Source organism: Mirounga angustirostris, unplaced genomic scaffold, assembly GCF_029215605.1.
Source record: "Mirounga angustirostris isolate CCGP_5_RB_7025 unplaced genomic scaffold, mMirAng1.0.hap1 SCAF_1, whole genome shotgun sequence".
Classification (NCBI taxonomy): domain Eukaryota; kingdom Metazoa; phylum Chordata; class Mammalia; order Carnivora; family Phocidae; genus Mirounga; species Mirounga angustirostris.
Window position 1 is genome coordinate 215,218,099 of NW_026991709.1, and position 16,144 is coordinate 215,234,242.

Consider the following 16,144-nt stretch of genomic DNA (forward strand, 5'->3'; position numbering starts at 1 on the left):
CGCCGCGCTCTCCATTCATAAATTCTCCGCCTGCTCCGCGGCCACCGGGCACCGGAGCCCGCCGGGAACGCCGCGCAGCCGCCCGCCCGCCCGCCCCCCATGGGCCGCGCGCCCCGGCGCTGAGGTAGGCGCGGCGGGCCCGGGGACACGCCAAGGCGGGCGGGGGCAGGCCGGGGCCGCGCGGCCCATGGGATCGCCGCCGGCTCGGGACCACCGGCCCTTTCCGCGAGGCGGCGAGGCCGGAGGGAGGGAGTGGGGGGAGCCGGGGAGGGCGTGGGGGCCACTCTGCGGGGCTCTGCATCCCCCCTTAGTGGCCTGGAGAAGGACCCCCCGCCACACCCTTCCCCGGCCTCAGTTTCCCCTGTGAGATGCAGCGAGGGCGATGGCGTCTCCGTCTCCTGGGTTAGCCCGAAGCGGAGATGTGTCCGGAGTCCGGCTCTCTGCCTCTCCTTGAGGGCTCTCCATCCCGTCCCGGGGCCGGTTGGGGGCGCGGGTATGGGCGCGGTGGCGAGCGAGCTCGGGGAGGACCGGCTGGACCTCAGGGGCGGGCCCGTGGGGAACGTCCGCCCTCGGGTCTGGTCCCCGCCTACCCAGGAGTCCACCTCTCTTCCCCCTCGGCTGCCTGCCATTTTTTCTGATCTCCTGTCGCGGTCCCTGCGCTTCTGCCCCCTCCCCCTCCAGCCGGAACTCATTTCCCGACCTACATATGCGCGCCCATCCCCCTTGAGGATCCCGGGCAGCCACGGTCATTCTCGGATCGGAGCTGAGAGAACACCTGGCTTTCGCCAGGTCTCTCCCACCCCCACTCTCTGGGCCTGTTTCCCCTGCTGTCGAGTGGGGTTGACACCCGAAAGGGTTGGGGACGCTGGAGCCTGTGCACTGGCTCACCCTTTCCTCTGGGGAAGGACCGAACGCGCGCCCTGCCTACTCAGGGCTGCGGGTCATCCCGGCCCAGACTCTGCTCCCTGAGATTCCAGCGTGCAGTCCCCGGTCCTTCCCACCGGGAGGAGGGGGCGTTGAGGGGGGGCAGTCAGGTGCAATGTCCAGGCAGTCCCTTTCCCGAGGGCTGAGCTCCCCTCCCCCGGCCTCAGTTTACCCCTAGCGTGAAGCAAACGTGGAGGTTGGCCTGCTCAGCCAGAGAAGCTGCTCGCGGAGGCGCAGGGCCCCGCGCTGGGCACTGGCGGGGAGGCGGCTGCAGCAGCCATCTTGCCGCCCAGGACCGGCTCAAGCCGCCCTACAGGAGGCCTCCCTCCCCCGCGCCCCCTCCTCTCCCCAGTGCGCCCTGGCAACCCCCCCCCCCCCCCCGCTCGGCCTGCTCGCTCAGTCGCCATGGGAACCAGATTCTTCAGGGCTGGGAACAGATGCGCCTTCTTTGGCCTTTTCGCTCCCACTAGCACTGGGTGGAGGGGGGCAGCTACCTCCCGGAGTCGTGACTTTACGTAGTCACTGAGCTCAGTCCCTCCGCCCCCCTCCACGATCCTAGTACCACTCCCCCGTAGAACCAGTCTCCCGGGGCTGCGACAGCCCCCTCCTACCCCCTGATGCGGCTGGCAGGGCCCCTGAGGGCTCACGGTAGTGAACTGACATCTTTGGCGTCCCTCTTCCCCCAGGAGTGCTTCCCCTTTTCTGGGCAGGGTTCCCGGCCAGTTGCGACCTTGCCGGGCCGGCCCCACCGGCTGGGGAGGTGGTGGATAGCACACACCTCCCCCGTTTTACACACGGGGACACGGAGGTCCCGGCGCGGATCTAAGCGGGGTGGGGGCTGCCTCGGGGCTCTCCTCCACCTCTCCGTGAGTCACTGCCCCATGTGGACTCCTGCTCCCTCTCCCGGGGAGCTGGGAGGGGGAGGGGACAGAGGAGCTGGTCTGAGCAGGCCCTGCCCCCCCGGCCCCTCCTCCTAGCTTCACGATGCAGCCCACGCCCACCACGGCCACTGCCGCCGGCGCCGCCACCACGGTTGCCCTGACCTCGAGGTGGGACAACGCCACCGGCAGCCCCACCGTGAGTGAGGGGGACGGATGGAGTGGGGGGCCGGGCCGGGCGGGCCTCCGGAGGCCACGCCCAGCGGTCCTGACCCCTGCCGGCCCACAGGCGGAGCCTGACCCCATCCTGGACAACTACGTGCTGCTGGTGGTGGTCATGTCGCTCTTCGTCGGTGGCGCGCTAGTGGTGCTGTCCGGCGTGCTGCTCCTATGCAGGCGCTGCTGGGAGGCCCACCGGCGCTTCAACAGGTGCGCAGCCCGCCCACCCCAGCGGCCTCCCCGGGCCCCTGCGCGCCTGGAGCCGGGTGATCGTGAGCGCGCGTGCGCGCGCGCGCTGGTAGCACGCGTGTGTGTCAGCCTGTGTGGTGTTGGGGGCCTGCTTCTAAGTGCCTGGGGAGCACGGTGTGTCCCCTGGGGCCTGGCCCAATGAGCTCGGGTCCCGGCAGGTGGGCCCTCCGTCCCACCTTGCTGCCCTGCGGTCCCTCCCCAGAGCGACGGAGGAAGCAGAGAAGACCACCACCACCTACCTGGACAACGGTGCTCACCCGGCCCAAGGTGCGGCGCCCCGCCAGGCCCGCCCCCAGCCCGTTTGCCCGCCCTCCCGCCCGCCCCCTCGGGCCGCCTGACCGGCTGTGTCTGTCTGTCTCCCCCACCAGACTGGGCGCAGCTCGATTCCGACTCATCTCTGTTTCCTTAGAGCCCGCGCGTAGGTGCTCACAGGCGCGTGCTGAGCGAGTGAGTGTGTGAGCGGATGTGTGAGTGCCCGCCCTGCCCCCTGCCCCGTCCCAGCCCTCAGTCGGGCCCCACCCCTCGCCCCCTCCCCGACCCACCCCAGCCGGCCGCCCGCCCAGCGCCAGCCCAGCGCCAGGCGAGGCCCGCCCGGGGCCCACCCTCTGCACTCTCCTCGCAGACCCCGACTTCAGGGGGGAGGACCCTGAGGGCCAGGATGCCGAGACGGAGCGCTTCCTGTCCACCAGCTACACCGGCCGCCGGGTGTCCTTCAATGAGGCAGCCCTGTTTGAGCAGAGCCGGAAGTCACAGGACAAGGGCCGCCGGTAAGGGGCGGCACAGCAGGAGGGGACCCTGTCCCCAAGGGAGGGCACAGAGCCTGGTGCCCTGTGACTGGGCTCACTGCGGAGTGGGTGCTGGCCTTGCTCTCCCCATGGTGGAGCCAGGGACAGCAGCAGGTGTGGGCTCGGGGTTCAGGCTGAGCATGGGGGCTGGCTGGCATGGTGACAGGCAGCCATGCCGGGCGCAGGTACACCCTGACGGAGGGGGACTTCCACCACCTGAAGAATGCCCGCCTCACCCACCTGCACCTACCACCCCTCAAGATCATTACAATCCACGAGTGCGACCTGGGTGAAGTCAGCACAACCACCCCTCCCCACGCTGCTGCCACCCCCAAGGCCAACCTCGCCATATTCCAGGTGAGTATATGAGTGGCAGCCAGCCCGGGGCTCAGTGGACAGGACACCCACCCTGTAGGTGGCCCCTTTCCCACTCTCTGGGCTGGGCCCCTCGTCTTAGGACAGGGAGGGGGGCCTGGCTGGGGTGCACAGTGGGCTGTGGGTCCAGTAGTCCCCCTCACCCACTCGTGCTCTTTGACCTGTTACTGCTTCCTCCCCTAGCCCCCGGGGAAGGCCCTCACCGGCCGCTCCGTGGGCCCCAGCTCCGCCCTGCCAGGTGACCCCTACAACTCAGCCGTGGGCCCTGCTGACTTCGAGATCAGCCCCTTGGCATCCAGCGACTCCGGGGAAGGCACCTGGGTGAGGGCCCCCGAGCGGCCCCTCCCCTCCCTGCCCCACTCCAGGACAGAGGTCAGCCTGTGGCCTCCCCCGACCCTAACTCCCCTTGCTCCTGCCTGATCCCCCTGCATGGGAGGAAGAGGGGTAGGCAGCACTTAGACCACGCAGCCATCCCACACATGCACAGAGCATTCTAGCAGCCGGAGAGCCTAGGGTCAGGACACAGCCCAAGCCAGGGCATGAGTGCTCTTGGACACTCACCTTCAGAAACTCCTCTGTCCGGGGCTGGGAGAACAGAGCTGGCCAGAGCCTGGCTGAACCCCGCAGCTTAGCATAGCTTCCACCCAGCCACCGAGCGCTGTTCACTGCTCCTCTGCGTTCTGGGTGGGGCGTGTTGGCAGTCTGCCAGGGTGGAGGCCGCCCACGAGAGTGCAGAGCTGGGGCCCAAGCTGGGGCCAGCACGTGGGGCAGCAAGGAGAGGGTCCTCATGCCTGAGAGCATTCCTCTTTCCTTCCAGTTGGAGGCAGGTACCGGGAGCACTAAGCCTGTTGGGCCAGTGGCCATGACAGGACCCAGGGAGGCAGGCCCAGGCTCCGGGGCCGGACCTGTCCTGCAGTTCTTTACCCGCCTGCGGCGCCATGCCAGCCTGGATGGGGCCAGCCCCTACTTCAAGGTCAAGAAGTGGAAGCTGGACCCCAGCCAACGGGCATCCAGTCTGGACACTAGAGGTGAGCTGTGGCCTCCGTAGAAACCGGGGCCCAGGGAGTGGAGCTCCAGCTGCTGCCCCAGTCGGCCTTAGAGGAGGTTCTGCATCCAGGAAGGGGTCCGTGCTCTTGAGGGGCCCCGGGGCTCCTGCCCCCTGCTGGCCGGCAGCACCCATTTGCCAATGGGCATCTTGCCCAAGGGCTCGGAGCTGGTTGGGTCACTGACTGTGCCCCAGTAAAGCATGGGGGTGGGCAGGCCGTCGCCGCGATCGGTGAACTTCTTCGGTAAGGCTCTAGACAGTAATGCTTTTGGGTCTGTGGTTAGTCTCTCTGGTCTGGCAGCGTGGAAACAGCCGTAGACTGGGTATGAATGAGTGTTGTGGAGACGGGCCAATAAACCTGCATTTACAACAGTAGGTTGCAGGCTCATCTGTCCTGTGGGCCGGAGCATCCCCACCCCTGAGCTAGCGACAGCAGCCCTTCAATCCCGCAGACTGCCTGTCATGGAGAGCCCTGCATGTAGGGCTTCCTTACCCTCAGCCCCAAGCAGGGAACCTCAGGGCATACTCAGTATACTCCATATATACTGGGGGAACTCAGCCAGGACAGGACAGGCTGCGGGGGTTCCTGCCGCCCTGTGGAGGTGGTGGGGCCAGTGCCGGGACAGGTGAGGAGAGAGAGAGCGTAAGCAGGTGCGTGGCCTGACGCCACAAGCCCCCTTGCTGGGGCCTGGCTCCAGTTCGTGCAGGGCTGGGGGGGCCCACTCCACTGCCTTCAGGAGCAGAGATGGAGCCCATGATCCTGAGGGCGGTTAGAGCCGAACGGAGGTGCAGAAGTGCCCAGAACCTGTTTGCTGACTGGCCTCCCCACCCCTGGGGCTCTCCCACCCAATCTTCTCCCTGGCCCCCACCAGCCTGTCCCTCATTCCCCCCCGCGTTCCAGCTTCTACACTTCAGCCCAGCTGTGCCTGCTGCCTGGTGTCCGGGGCACATCTTGGCCCCGGCCACACCTTTCCGGCCAGAGCTGCTCCAGGCACTGGCACCGCCTCCACACCGCACTCACACCTGCCCTAGCTCTTCTGTTCTCGGGGCCTCGGTTTCCCCCTTGCGGAGCGGGGTGCACACTCACCTGGCTCAGGCTGGTCCTTGCTGGCCTCTGGGGTGGGAGTGGGGCCCAAGGCTGAGCGGAACTCTGACGCGCCTTCCTCCATACAGGCTCCCCCAAGCGGCACCACTTCCAGCGGCAGCGAGCAGCCAGCGAGAGCACAGAGCAGGAGGAGGGGGACGCCCCCCACGTGGACTTCATCCAATACATCGCCAGCGCAGGCGAGGCTGTGGCCTTCCCGCCCCCCCACCCCCTTCTGGCCAGCCCCACCAGCCCATCCCCCACTCTCGGCAGGTATTTTTCAGTAGATAGAAGTGCTAGGGGTGGACCTGTGGGCCCCAGCCCAGCCCAGTACCCCCCCACTGTCCTGGGGAGGGCTCTCCCCACCCTGCAGACGTGCGGTCACACTCCAGGCCCACCATCCCTCCCGGAGGCTGTCTCACTGGGGCCACCTCTCCAGCATGCATCACGAGAGGGAAACAGGGGGAGACGGGGTAAGGGCAGAGGGGCAGGTGGGGCCCTGGACGATGGCCCCAGGGTCCCCAAGACAGGATGCCTGCCCAGTTAGGGCTGCCAGGGGTATGTGCCTGCTTGGATGTTACCGCTTCCTGGTGGAGTCCACGGCCTGCTGGGCTCCGCTGAGGCCTGGTGCTCCTTCCCACCTGCTCATATTCCTGAGGGCTGCATGGCCCCTTCTCAGAAACTGACCCCTTCTGCCCGCAGCACCCCACTACCCCCCCAGTGGATGGGGGTGTTGGGGTGATGAAGTCCAGGTGTAGACGCTGAGTGGGACTGCACCTGGTCCAGTCCCTCCCATGCCAATCCCTTCTACACTAAGACCTTAGGAAAAAAGTAGCTTCGCAGCAGAATGTTCACTCTCTCTAGGTGAAGAGCCAGCCACAGACACTGGGAAAAGTGACCTGGTTGAAAAGCAGGTGCCAGGAAGGCTCAGGTTTACCCAGAAAACATACCCTGCAACAGGGACTGGTGGCATTTTTTTAAAAAATTCATTTTCCTCAGAGCCTGGCCAAACCTAGGGGGCCCCCGCCCATGCCCACCCTTCCGGACCCAGAGTCGGGGGGCTGGGGAGCAAATGCAGGGGCGCGCACAGCCTTCTTGACTGCTGCGGCCTGGCTTGCAGGCTAGAGGCAGCCGAGGAGGTGGGCGCCACGGGAGGAGCGAGCCCCGAGTCCCCCCCAGAGCGCAGCGGCGGTGCGGGGCCTGAGCAGCCGCAGCAGGAATCTGATGGTGAGCGGGACTCGGGGCCAGAGCAGGCCCAGACCATCTACCGGGATATCTGGAGCCTGCGAGCCTCTCTCGAGCTGCACGCCGCGGCCGCCTCGGACCACAGCAGCAGTGGCAACGACCGCGACTCGGTGCGCAGCGGAGACAGCTCGGGCTCAGGCTCCGGGACCACCGTGCCCACCTTCCCACCGCCCTCGCCGCCGCCCACGCCTCGGTCCGCGGATAGCGAGGCGGGAGGTCCGCGGAAGCTGCTTCAGATGGACAGCGGCTACGCCAGCATCGAGGGCCGCGGCGCGGGCGAGGACGGGCTCCCCAGCGCGTCCGAGAAGCGCTCTTCCTTCACCAGCGCCGGCCGCACGGCCACTGTGGGCAGCAGCTTCGAGGGGGCGCTGGCGCCCACTGAGGCGCCCGCCCGGCCCCGCAGCCCCCGCGCTTGGCCCCGCCGCGCCCCCCGCCGCGACTACAGCATCGACGAGAAGACAGACGCGCTCTTCCACGAGTTCCTGCGCCATGACCCGCACTTCGACGACGCGCTGCCCTGCGCCACCCGCCACCGCGCGCGCGCGCACCCGCACCCCCACGCCCGCAAGCAGTGGCAGCAGCGCGGCCGGCAGCACAGCGACCCCGGCGCGCGCGCCGCCACCCCCCGCCCCGCCTGCGCCCCCATTCGGCCCCGACTCCCGTCCCGCACGCGCACCTCTGCGCCGAGGCGACAGTGTCGACTGCCCGCCTGAGGGCCGCGCGGGCGATGACCCGGCTGCGCCCGCTATCCCTGTCATCGAGGAGGAGCCCGGCGGCGGCAGCGGCAGCGGCAGCTGCCCCGGCTCGGGCCTGTGCGTCGGGCCCCCGGGATCGCTGCTGGACAAGCTGGCGGCTGGCATCGACGACAGACTCTTCCCGCCGCGCCTCGCCCAGCCCATCGCCACGGCTCCTGCGCTGGCCGCCGCCGCCGCCGCGCCGACGTCTCCTGACCATAGCCCGGCCTAAGCCCTGCGTCCCGCGCCCACCTCGTCAGCTTCTCCCGCGCGGCTCGGGACCTCCGCCGCCGGACGCGCCTGGGGCGCGACGCTCCGGCGGGCACACGCCGGGGCCGCGGGGCTGCGCACAAGCACGCGCACGGCCTCTAGCCGCCCCCCAGGTGCGCATGCTCACGTCCTCGGGACGCCCTCGAGCCGCCCCCGGTGCGCCCGCGCGCAGTCCCCACCGGGCACTGAGCCGCGTCCCTCTGTGGCTCCTCAAAGTGCGGGGCTGGACCGGAGGGAGCGGGGCAGGTTCTCATCTTCGAGCCCCGGAGGACTACGTTCATCCGCCTTTGGCCCCAGACGGCAGCCTCTGGGTGGGGGCGTCTTGGGCACAGAGCACCGGGAGGCGCACGCCCAGGACCTGCACCTTGGAGAGTCCGGGTGGAGGAACAGAGTGAGGCGCTTGCGCGGGGCGCCCCTACCGACCGGGGCCAGCGGAGCCTCGAGGGGGCTCGGGCTGCACGCGCCGGAGTCTGCAGCGGGGCGCATGCGCCGAGCCCGCGGGGACCCAGACTGCGGGGGCGTGGAAGACGGGCGACGGGCGCGCTCACTCTGGGCGGGCAGGTTGGGTGGAGGCCGCAGCCGCCAAACCCCTGAAGCTGTTTACCTCAACGCGGCATGTGCTCGCGGCAGTCTGCGCCCCCTCCGAGCAATAAACCACAGCCCGCGCCGCCCCCTCCCGCCCACCGTGTCCCAAGTCTCCGCGCCCGCCCCAAGCATGTGAGTGGGCCACCTGCCCGCCCCGCACTTGCACCGTCCAAAGAGCTGCCAGAACTCATTAATGTTTGGAGACACACAAAACCCAAACGGCCAAGGTTTCAAGTTTCCCAAGCTTTATTTATTGCCAAAAGATGGGGCAGCCCTAGCCTGCGGCCGAGTCGCCCCGCCCCGCCCCGCCCCTCGGAGCTTCGTGCCGTCTGTGTACCATCCAGTGATGGAGTTTCTTGTGTTTGTTTTCTGGTTGATTATAAATATTTACTGCACACTCTTGCTTAGTCCGGGTTTTCTCTGGGGACCCAGGAGCACAGAGACCTTGGAAAGAGGGTCAGGGTCCTGCGATCAGGTAGCTCCCCGGCTGCTGCACTGTGGACTGGTGGGCCCTGGGGCTGCGCAGAGGGCCCTGCTGACCTTTGGGGAGACCGGCCACCACCGAGAGGGCTGCTGTCCAGCGTGGCCAAAGGCTGACCCCCACGGAAGCCCCAGGTCCCACCACCCGCCCACCAGACCTGCAGACCCCAGCCTGCCCCCTGGGCTGTAGGTCCACAAAGGGGGCTTGGACTCAGATCCCCTACCTGCAGGACACGGTGCCACCCAACAATGCCCAAACACCCTTCACAACCACAGCTCAAATCCACCTGCTTTATTTTTTCTTAAAAAAAAAAAAGAAAGAAAACGGAACCAACCAAACAAAAACAAGGCAGCCGCCTGGCTCCCTTGGGCTCTGGGCATGCATCTTGGTTGACAGGCCTGTTCTTCATCCCGGCTCCTGCTGTGGCTGTGGTTTGTCTGAACACATCACTAGGTGTGGGAGGCGCTAACGTGGAGCAGAGTAAAAAGAAGTCAGGGCTGGGGAGAGAACCAGTAGTCTGAACATAAAGTGCGTGGCAAGGGCTTCCCACAGGGCCCGTGAGCCGGTGTGCTCCCTCCTCCCCTGGCCAGGGGAAGGGGCTTGGCACAGGGCTGCAAAGTCAACAAGAGGTCGTGTCCACTGGCCATGAGGGGAAGGCCAGGCCCCAGACCCTGCTGTCCCCCAGCCACGGCCCTCCAAGACCCCTGGCTTCCTGAGGAGCAGTCGGCAAGGAGGCTGTGGCGGTGGCCTTCCTGGGCAGCAGCCATGGGCCAGCAGTCGGCGGGAAGACTCAGGACCTGGGCCGTGGCACCTGGCTGGGGCTCCATGAAACGGGCTGCAGACAGGAACAGACAGGTCACTCCTCGGCCAGCAAATAGGCTCTGCATCCCAGGAGGCAGGCCCCACTCTCTCTGGTCTCCTGACAGGGTGGGAAAACTGAGGCCTGCTCATATGGGGCTGTCAGACGTCCAGAGAGGCCAGGGAAGGTTGTGCTGCTTCCCGGGGTTACCCTGTAGTTCACTCTGCCCAGTGGAGTTAAGCACCAGCCTCCACAGAGGAAGCCAGGCTCCCAGCCCTCCTGGCTGGTTCTGATGCTGGCAGATAAGCACCACAGGGCCGTGGGGGCGGGGGGCAGCTCCCCGGGAGAGGGCACCTCACCTGCATCCTGAGCAGATGAGGGGATCTCCAACACCCCTGGGGCCTGATTCCCCACCACACACACCTTGGACTGGGGCAGGCAGGAGCGGGAAGAGGAAGCAGAGGGGGGCCGAGCAGCCACCAGGATGACAGCCTGGGCCAAGCTGAAGACATCCCAACCTTCCACCCACCCACACAGTGCCTCATATGTCTCTGGGCTGAGTCCAGCATCACCTGGGGCTGGCAGGACAGGCCGCCAATGTGAGGGCCCCCCTCCTGCACATGGGAACTGCTGCCCAGCCCCCACCCGACTGGCCAGTGTCCTGGGGGCAGTGGGCGCAGACTGACAGAACTGGCCCTGGTCAGCAGTGGCTGCAGCTGTGAGTTGGGCCGGGCGCTGCCAGGGCCCACAGTATGGCCCCCACCCGCTCCCACAGGCCCCCACAGCAGCCTACCTGTGGGTGGCCTCCCTCACTGCTGCTTGCAGGCCGACAGCCGGCGGATCTTGCTGCTGGCCGAGCAGGCCTTGCGAGTGGGGTTGGAGACGGCGCTGGCCCGGCGCTCCACCTTTGATTTGGTGCTCAGCTGGGCCGACTCTGTGCCATTCATGCACACCACTTTGGGTGGGCCCCGGCTCTGCCCGTTCTGACCAGCCTCCTCCTCTGGGACCTGTCCTAGGAGGGAGAGGGCGAGTGTGGGCTGATGGGGGCCCAAGACCAACACCCCTGCCCCCCCCACCCCATTCCCCAGGCCTAGGTCCTCTCCACCCAGGCACGGGGTCCTCCACCACCTGCCCCGCCTGTCCCACCTAGGTCCTGCCTGCGGGGCCCTTCATCCAGCTAGAAGGGGCAATGACCTCAGAGTCGGCTAGCCAAGGTGGGGGCCCAGCCCACGCTCATGTGCCTGCTCACGTGTGAGCCTGGCTTCTCACGCAGGTGGTTGGGCTGCCCTGCTCACCCTCCACCCCACCACACGGTGAATGACCAGGGTCCTGGGGCACAGGGCCCTATCCTGGGCCCGCTCACCCGTGTGGAGGCCAGACCTCACTGGGCCCTGTGGGGCTTGGGAGGGGCTGGGCTCAGGCAAGGTGTGCAACACTCATCTTTCCCCTGGAGGCCAGCCTCAGCTCCCCATACTGGGCACTGGATGGAGGAGAGATCAGAGCCAGGGGCCTGCTGTGCCCCTACTCACTACCAGGCAGCACCAGCCCTTGCTGGCATCCGGGGGCCACAGGCCTGGGGCTGCATGGCTGCCTGCACTCCTGTGCTCTGGGGTACAGGGGGGAGGAGGAGGGCATGCAGGGGTCGGCCAATCTGCTAGGGCCCACGTAACTCATTCAGTGCGCACGGAAAATCGGCCTCCTGCCCGTGGCCCACCCTCCTGGGACCCAGGTGGGAAGCTGCCCTCAGCTGCCTCTAGTCCACCTCTTCGCCAGCACAGAGCCCCCTCCAGCCCAACGGTCCCCGGTATCTGACTCAGCAGCTTCTGGAACTTGCCGTGAGCCACCCCCATGCACACAGGAAGCATCCTAGGTCAGAGCTCCTCACGGCTGATGGGGTCCTGCCAGGGAGAGGTCTTGAGAGGGGTCAGGCGCCCTGCTCTGATGGAGGAGGGGCCTCGCGGGCACCGAGTACTGCAGCTCTGCACAGACCACCTGGAGCCCAGCTACTGAACAGCGACTGTGGCTGGGGCGGGGGGGCAGGGTACAGGGTCTGGCCTCCTCACCCTCAAAGGACTGGAGCATCATCCACAACCGCCCACCGCCGGCCCAGGGCCCAGCACCCAGCTCTCGGTGGGAGGCAGACCCCCCCAGTGGGGACGGTCCCAGGAGACCAAGGCCAAGCAGCGGAGAGCCTCTGAGGGCGAGCCCAGCACAGGGCTGCAGTGAAGATCAGGGACTTGGCCACAGCACACCTCCCTGCTGACCAGCCGGAGTAGAGTTCTGCTGCTTCTACCGTGGACGGACCCTCTCGGGCCAGGCATCTGACCCCAGCCGGGAGAGCCCCTATCGCATGAGCCCTCCCCAACCATGAAAGGCAGCTCCTGGCCTCTCACACACGTCGTCAGTGGTCTGGCCAGGTTCTGGGGATCTGGCAGAGTCCTCACTCCACCTTGCTGGGATAGCAGATGGCCTGCCAGCGAGGGTCACTCCCAAGGACCTGACACAACAGCCCAGCACCTCTGAGAGGCCAGACACCTCTTTCCTGTTCTACATAGGGGACAGACCTCTGCAAGGCCACATCACCTCCCGGGACCCTCTACAGAAACGGCTGAGCCAAAGCCACAGCTGCCTGGGGTCCAGCAGGTGACACCTCCAAAATGGGCATCACAGACCCCCAAGCATGCCCCCTGCGTGAGTGGGATGTGTGAACCCCGCCCCAGCTCTGCCAGGAAAACAGGGCTGGGCCCATAGTGTTACTGCCCAGTGGGATGTCCCCGGGAGCCCCACCCACCACACAGGCCACCCCCAAACACCAGTTTTTCAACAACAGAAATCTAACATTTGGCAAACGAGCCAGGGAAAAGGGAGACAAGCACCACCCCCACACACACAGCCGGGCAAATCTTTATGATGGGAACCTGCGCAACTGGCCCCAGAACAGAACGGCGAACGCTGGGGGTGGGGGGTGGGGGGTGGGGCAGCTGCCCTGGCCGCCCTCAGGTACCTGGGCAGGGTCAGGGAGGGCCGGTGGGGAGTGCTGAGGCCTGGCCTCCCTGGCACAGGGTGGCACGGGGGTGGGGGGCGGGAGCAGCACTACACTACGGCCTCGAGCTCCCGTGCGCCCCCGGCCTCAGCTTCCTCTCCAGAAAGGCCTGAGCACTGACTCTTCTGGGCGCCTCTCTCCTCTCTAAGCCCTGCCTCAGACGTCTCCTCGCCACCTGAGGAAGCAAGGCGACATGTGTCAGGGCGGGCAGCCAAGCACCAGGAGGGCCACTGGACCCTCTCAGGGCCGTCAGAGGGGCTTCCCCCATCTCTCACCGCTGGCAGGACGTCACGTGCACTCCCCAGAACACAGGTGGCGCCCCCGGTTGCCTTTGCCCTCCAGGATCCCAACCTGCTTCCGTGGGGGAGGGGAGGGCCGGCCACACCCTCATGGCTGTCTGTGCCCTCGGCAGGCCCTCCAGGGTCGAGGTCAGGTTGGGGACATCGGGGACGTGAGCTCTGCCACGTAGGCAGGTGGACAGGGAGGCCAGGCCGTGAAGCTGTGCTCACCGGGCACCGTGAAGTCCTGAGTGTAGATGATGTCATCCTCAATATCGAACAGGTCCTCGTCCCCGTTGTCATCAGCACAGCCGTGCAGGTCCTCCAGGTAGGGCACCACCGTCATGCCACGCCAGCGGTCTTTGCAGTCCGTGCTCGGCGGGATGGGCACCAGCTCCTCAGCTGGCGGGTGCTTCTTCCGGAACCAGCTGTGGAAGTCAGCCAGTCAGGACGGCCTGGAGGCTCGCCCAGTTCCCTACACAGGTCTCGACCTCAGGGCCCACCCCTAATAAAATCTGTACGGGGAGGCGGAGGGCAGGCAGGAGAGGGAGGGCCAGAAAGGCCCCTGGCACCCCAGACCCCCACATCCCACCCCCACCCAACCCCATCATGCACCCCCTGCACCCCCAGAACCTCCCCATTTACTCCCACCACGAGGACCCCGACCCCCCGCAGCTGGGCCCCACACGCACACTCACCTGTGTTGTCTGATCTGCTGTATGGAGAACCTCCTGGCTGGCTCATATTCCAGCATCCCTGACGGAAGACCAGCAGGCCGTGGGGAGTCAGCGCTCAGCACGTGGCCCAGCCCTGCCCCGAGTCAGCCTGTGCATAGAGGACGCCCCCAGGAGGAGGCCGCACTGGCATGGGGGAGTGGAGCCTCAGCTCAGAGTGCTCCAGGCATTCCACCCCCCACACTGCGGTCCCCCACGAGCCCGGCCTCCACCAACAGGGCGGACCCGGGCGTGGGGCAAAGACGCAGAGCCCTAACTGTGTGGAGACGAGGCCCTGCGGCCCCAGGAGGCTGCGCGGCAGCAAGGAGCAAAACCACGGGCAGTGGGCATGGTTGGGCAGACAGCCAAAGGGCAGCAAATGCATTTCACGCTGACGCCAGAGCTGCTGGGAAGGACAGTCCCAGCCCAGTGACGCACAGCCTGTCCACATGCTGGAGGACGATGGAGCAGTGGGCCTGCTCTCTGCCTTGTTCATGCGAGGGCCCGGCCCCAGGGGCAGATCCCGCCCCCGAGCCCACAGCTTCTGCCTCAGGGTGCAGGCAGGGAGGACGGCCACCAGGCCTTGGGGCCAGGACGGTGTTCTAGGGGACACAGGGAGCCACCCCACCAGTCCTGGCTACGGGAAGAGCCTCCGTAGCACGCACCCCCAGCACAAAGGCCCTGAGGCAGGCTTGGGTGAGGGGGTGTACAGACCATGAGCCCTGCCTGGCCACCTCGGCCTTAGGGCAAATGCTGTGGAGGAGGTGAGGGACAGGGCTGCCCTGCCTGGATCTGGGGACAGGGACCCTGACGCCCTCTGCTATCTAGGTCATCAGCCCGACAGGGGCCGTTTCGAGCACTGAGAAGAGGAAGAGCAGTAATGGACTGAGCGAACAAAGCCTCATTTAGAGGACACACCAGCCAGCCGGCGCCTGTCAGGAGAGCGAGCCCCATCTGCCCTTGTAGCCGTCTCTGCAGTGAACCCCGGTGGAACGGCCCTCGGGGGGCGGCGGGGCGGTTCTGGGCACACTCGAGGACAGGGCCAGCTGACATCACAACCCTCCCAGGGAGTGCCTGAGAACTTCCAAGAACTTGAAGGCCAGGTCGGAGCAGCGGGAGGGCTGGCCACAGCCCGCAGCGCGAGTGAGGCAGGACTGCACCCACCCAGCCATCTTTGAGGGTCCCGGGGAGGGGATGGGGTGCTGCCAATGCGGGCCTGTGCCCAGGGATGGAGTCCAGCTGCTGCAGACCAGCAAGCCATCTTGAGCTCTACTTCACTCTCACCAAAACTTAAAAACCAGCCCGACCCTGCTGTTAGAAAATAAGCCCTCTTGGGATCGCGGGAATCTCTGCCTCCACCGTAAGTCACGTGCAGCCTAGAAAGGGCCCGGGTGCAGTCCGTTCCACCCCAGAGCAGAAGCCGAGGCACCACCTCCGCGAGGACTCCCAAGTACCAGGGACGTGTGGGGCGATGCTCTGCACCTGCTCTGTCATCAGAACAGGCTCCCGCCAAACGCCAGGATGTCAGCTGTGGCTGTCCCCACCAGGCCACATCTAGTGGGCCCACCCCGGACGGGCCGGCGGCTGCGGCTACACAGCGCCACCTGCTGCTCAGCCTGCAACATGCAGCAGGAAGAGACCCAAGGGCCTGGGAGCCGGGAGCCAGCACCCGGCCCAGGCTGGGGCGCCCAGGCTACTTCCCTCTGGGGGGGGGGGGGCGGGTTGCAAAGGGCGGAGCAAAGGCCCAAAGCAGACAGTAGGGCCGCGGATGCTGGCCCCAGCCACAGCCGCTCTCCACTAACCACGCCCATTCCTGAGCGGGGTGGGGCAGGGCGGGGGGCTGCAGAGAGGAGGCCCAGCTCTCCAGAGGCCCGTGGTGGGTACAACACCCCTAGGACCCCCATCACCCCCTGGCAGCCCATGCCCGACACGTCCAGCCCCAGGTGCCGTCCCGAGGGCCTCACCTCTCAGCAAGTCCGAGAGCGGGGGGCCGCAGTCACCCGGGATCGTGTAGTCTCCCTTCCCGATGTTCTCAAACAACTTGTAGATGTTGTCCCCCTCAAACGGGTACAGGCCTGTCGTGATGTTATAGCTTCGCCCCCGGAGGGAAGGAGAGAGGCCCCGTCAGTTGGGGCTTCTGCTGCAGCCCCAGCCTGGAACCAGCCTGGCACAGGAGCCCTAAACCACCCTCACCTGTGGGGCCTCATACCGGGCGACAGGAGTGCTCTGGAATAGATGGTGGTGGGGGATGCACCACTCTGAAAATACCAAAACCCACTGCATTGTAGGTCTTAAAAGGGTGCATCTTGCGGTATGTGAATTCTCTCTCAATAAAATAAAATAGGGGCACCTGGGTGGCTCAGTCGGTTAAGCGTCCGACAACTGATCTCATCCTCAGGTCTTGATCTCAGGGTCGCTGAGTTCAAGCCCTGCACCA

The 16,144-nt window shown here is 66.6% G+C and overlaps 2 protein-coding genes across 7 annotated transcripts in view; one reads left to right on the plus strand and one right to left on the minus strand.

Moving 5' to 3' along the window:
- Positions 1-8,838, plus strand: CBARP (CACN subunit beta associated regulatory protein). The gene is given in 11 exon segments (XM_064573576.1): positions 1-124; positions 1,902-2,001; positions 2,092-2,231; positions 2,473-2,537; positions 2,893-3,037; positions 3,241-3,412; positions 3,614-3,751; positions 4,248-4,458; positions 5,649-5,832; positions 6,680-7,424; positions 7,426-8,838. Coding segments are annotated over 10 exon segments (2,238 nt in total). The 5' UTR covers positions 1-124; positions 1,902-1,908; the 3' UTR covers positions 7,771-8,838.
- The window catches only part of STK11 (serine/threonine kinase 11), a 20,992-nt gene continuing 13,476 nt past the window's right edge, over positions 8,629-16,144 (minus strand). The window contains exons 6-11 of one of the 6 annotated variants that reach the window (XR_010405996.1): positions 15,672-15,799; positions 13,693-13,750; positions 13,226-13,422; positions 10,467-10,680; positions 9,209-9,339; positions 8,629-8,837 (exon numbers count right to left, since the gene is read on the minus strand). Coding sequence is in view for 4 of the 6 variants with exons in the window: in XM_045863486.3 (XP_045719442.1) it covers positions 9,340-9,709; positions 10,467-10,680; positions 13,226-13,422; positions 13,693-13,750; positions 15,672-15,799 (967 nt within the window). In the remaining 2 variants the exon portion in view is untranslated. Of the gene's footprint in view, positions 8,838-9,150; positions 9,710-10,466; positions 10,686-12,677; positions 12,892-13,225; positions 13,423-13,692; positions 13,751-15,671; positions 15,800-16,144 lie in introns of those variants that run through there. The other 5 variants (XM_064573577.1, XM_045863486.3, XM_064573578.1 and 2 more) reach the window with 5 other exon arrangements.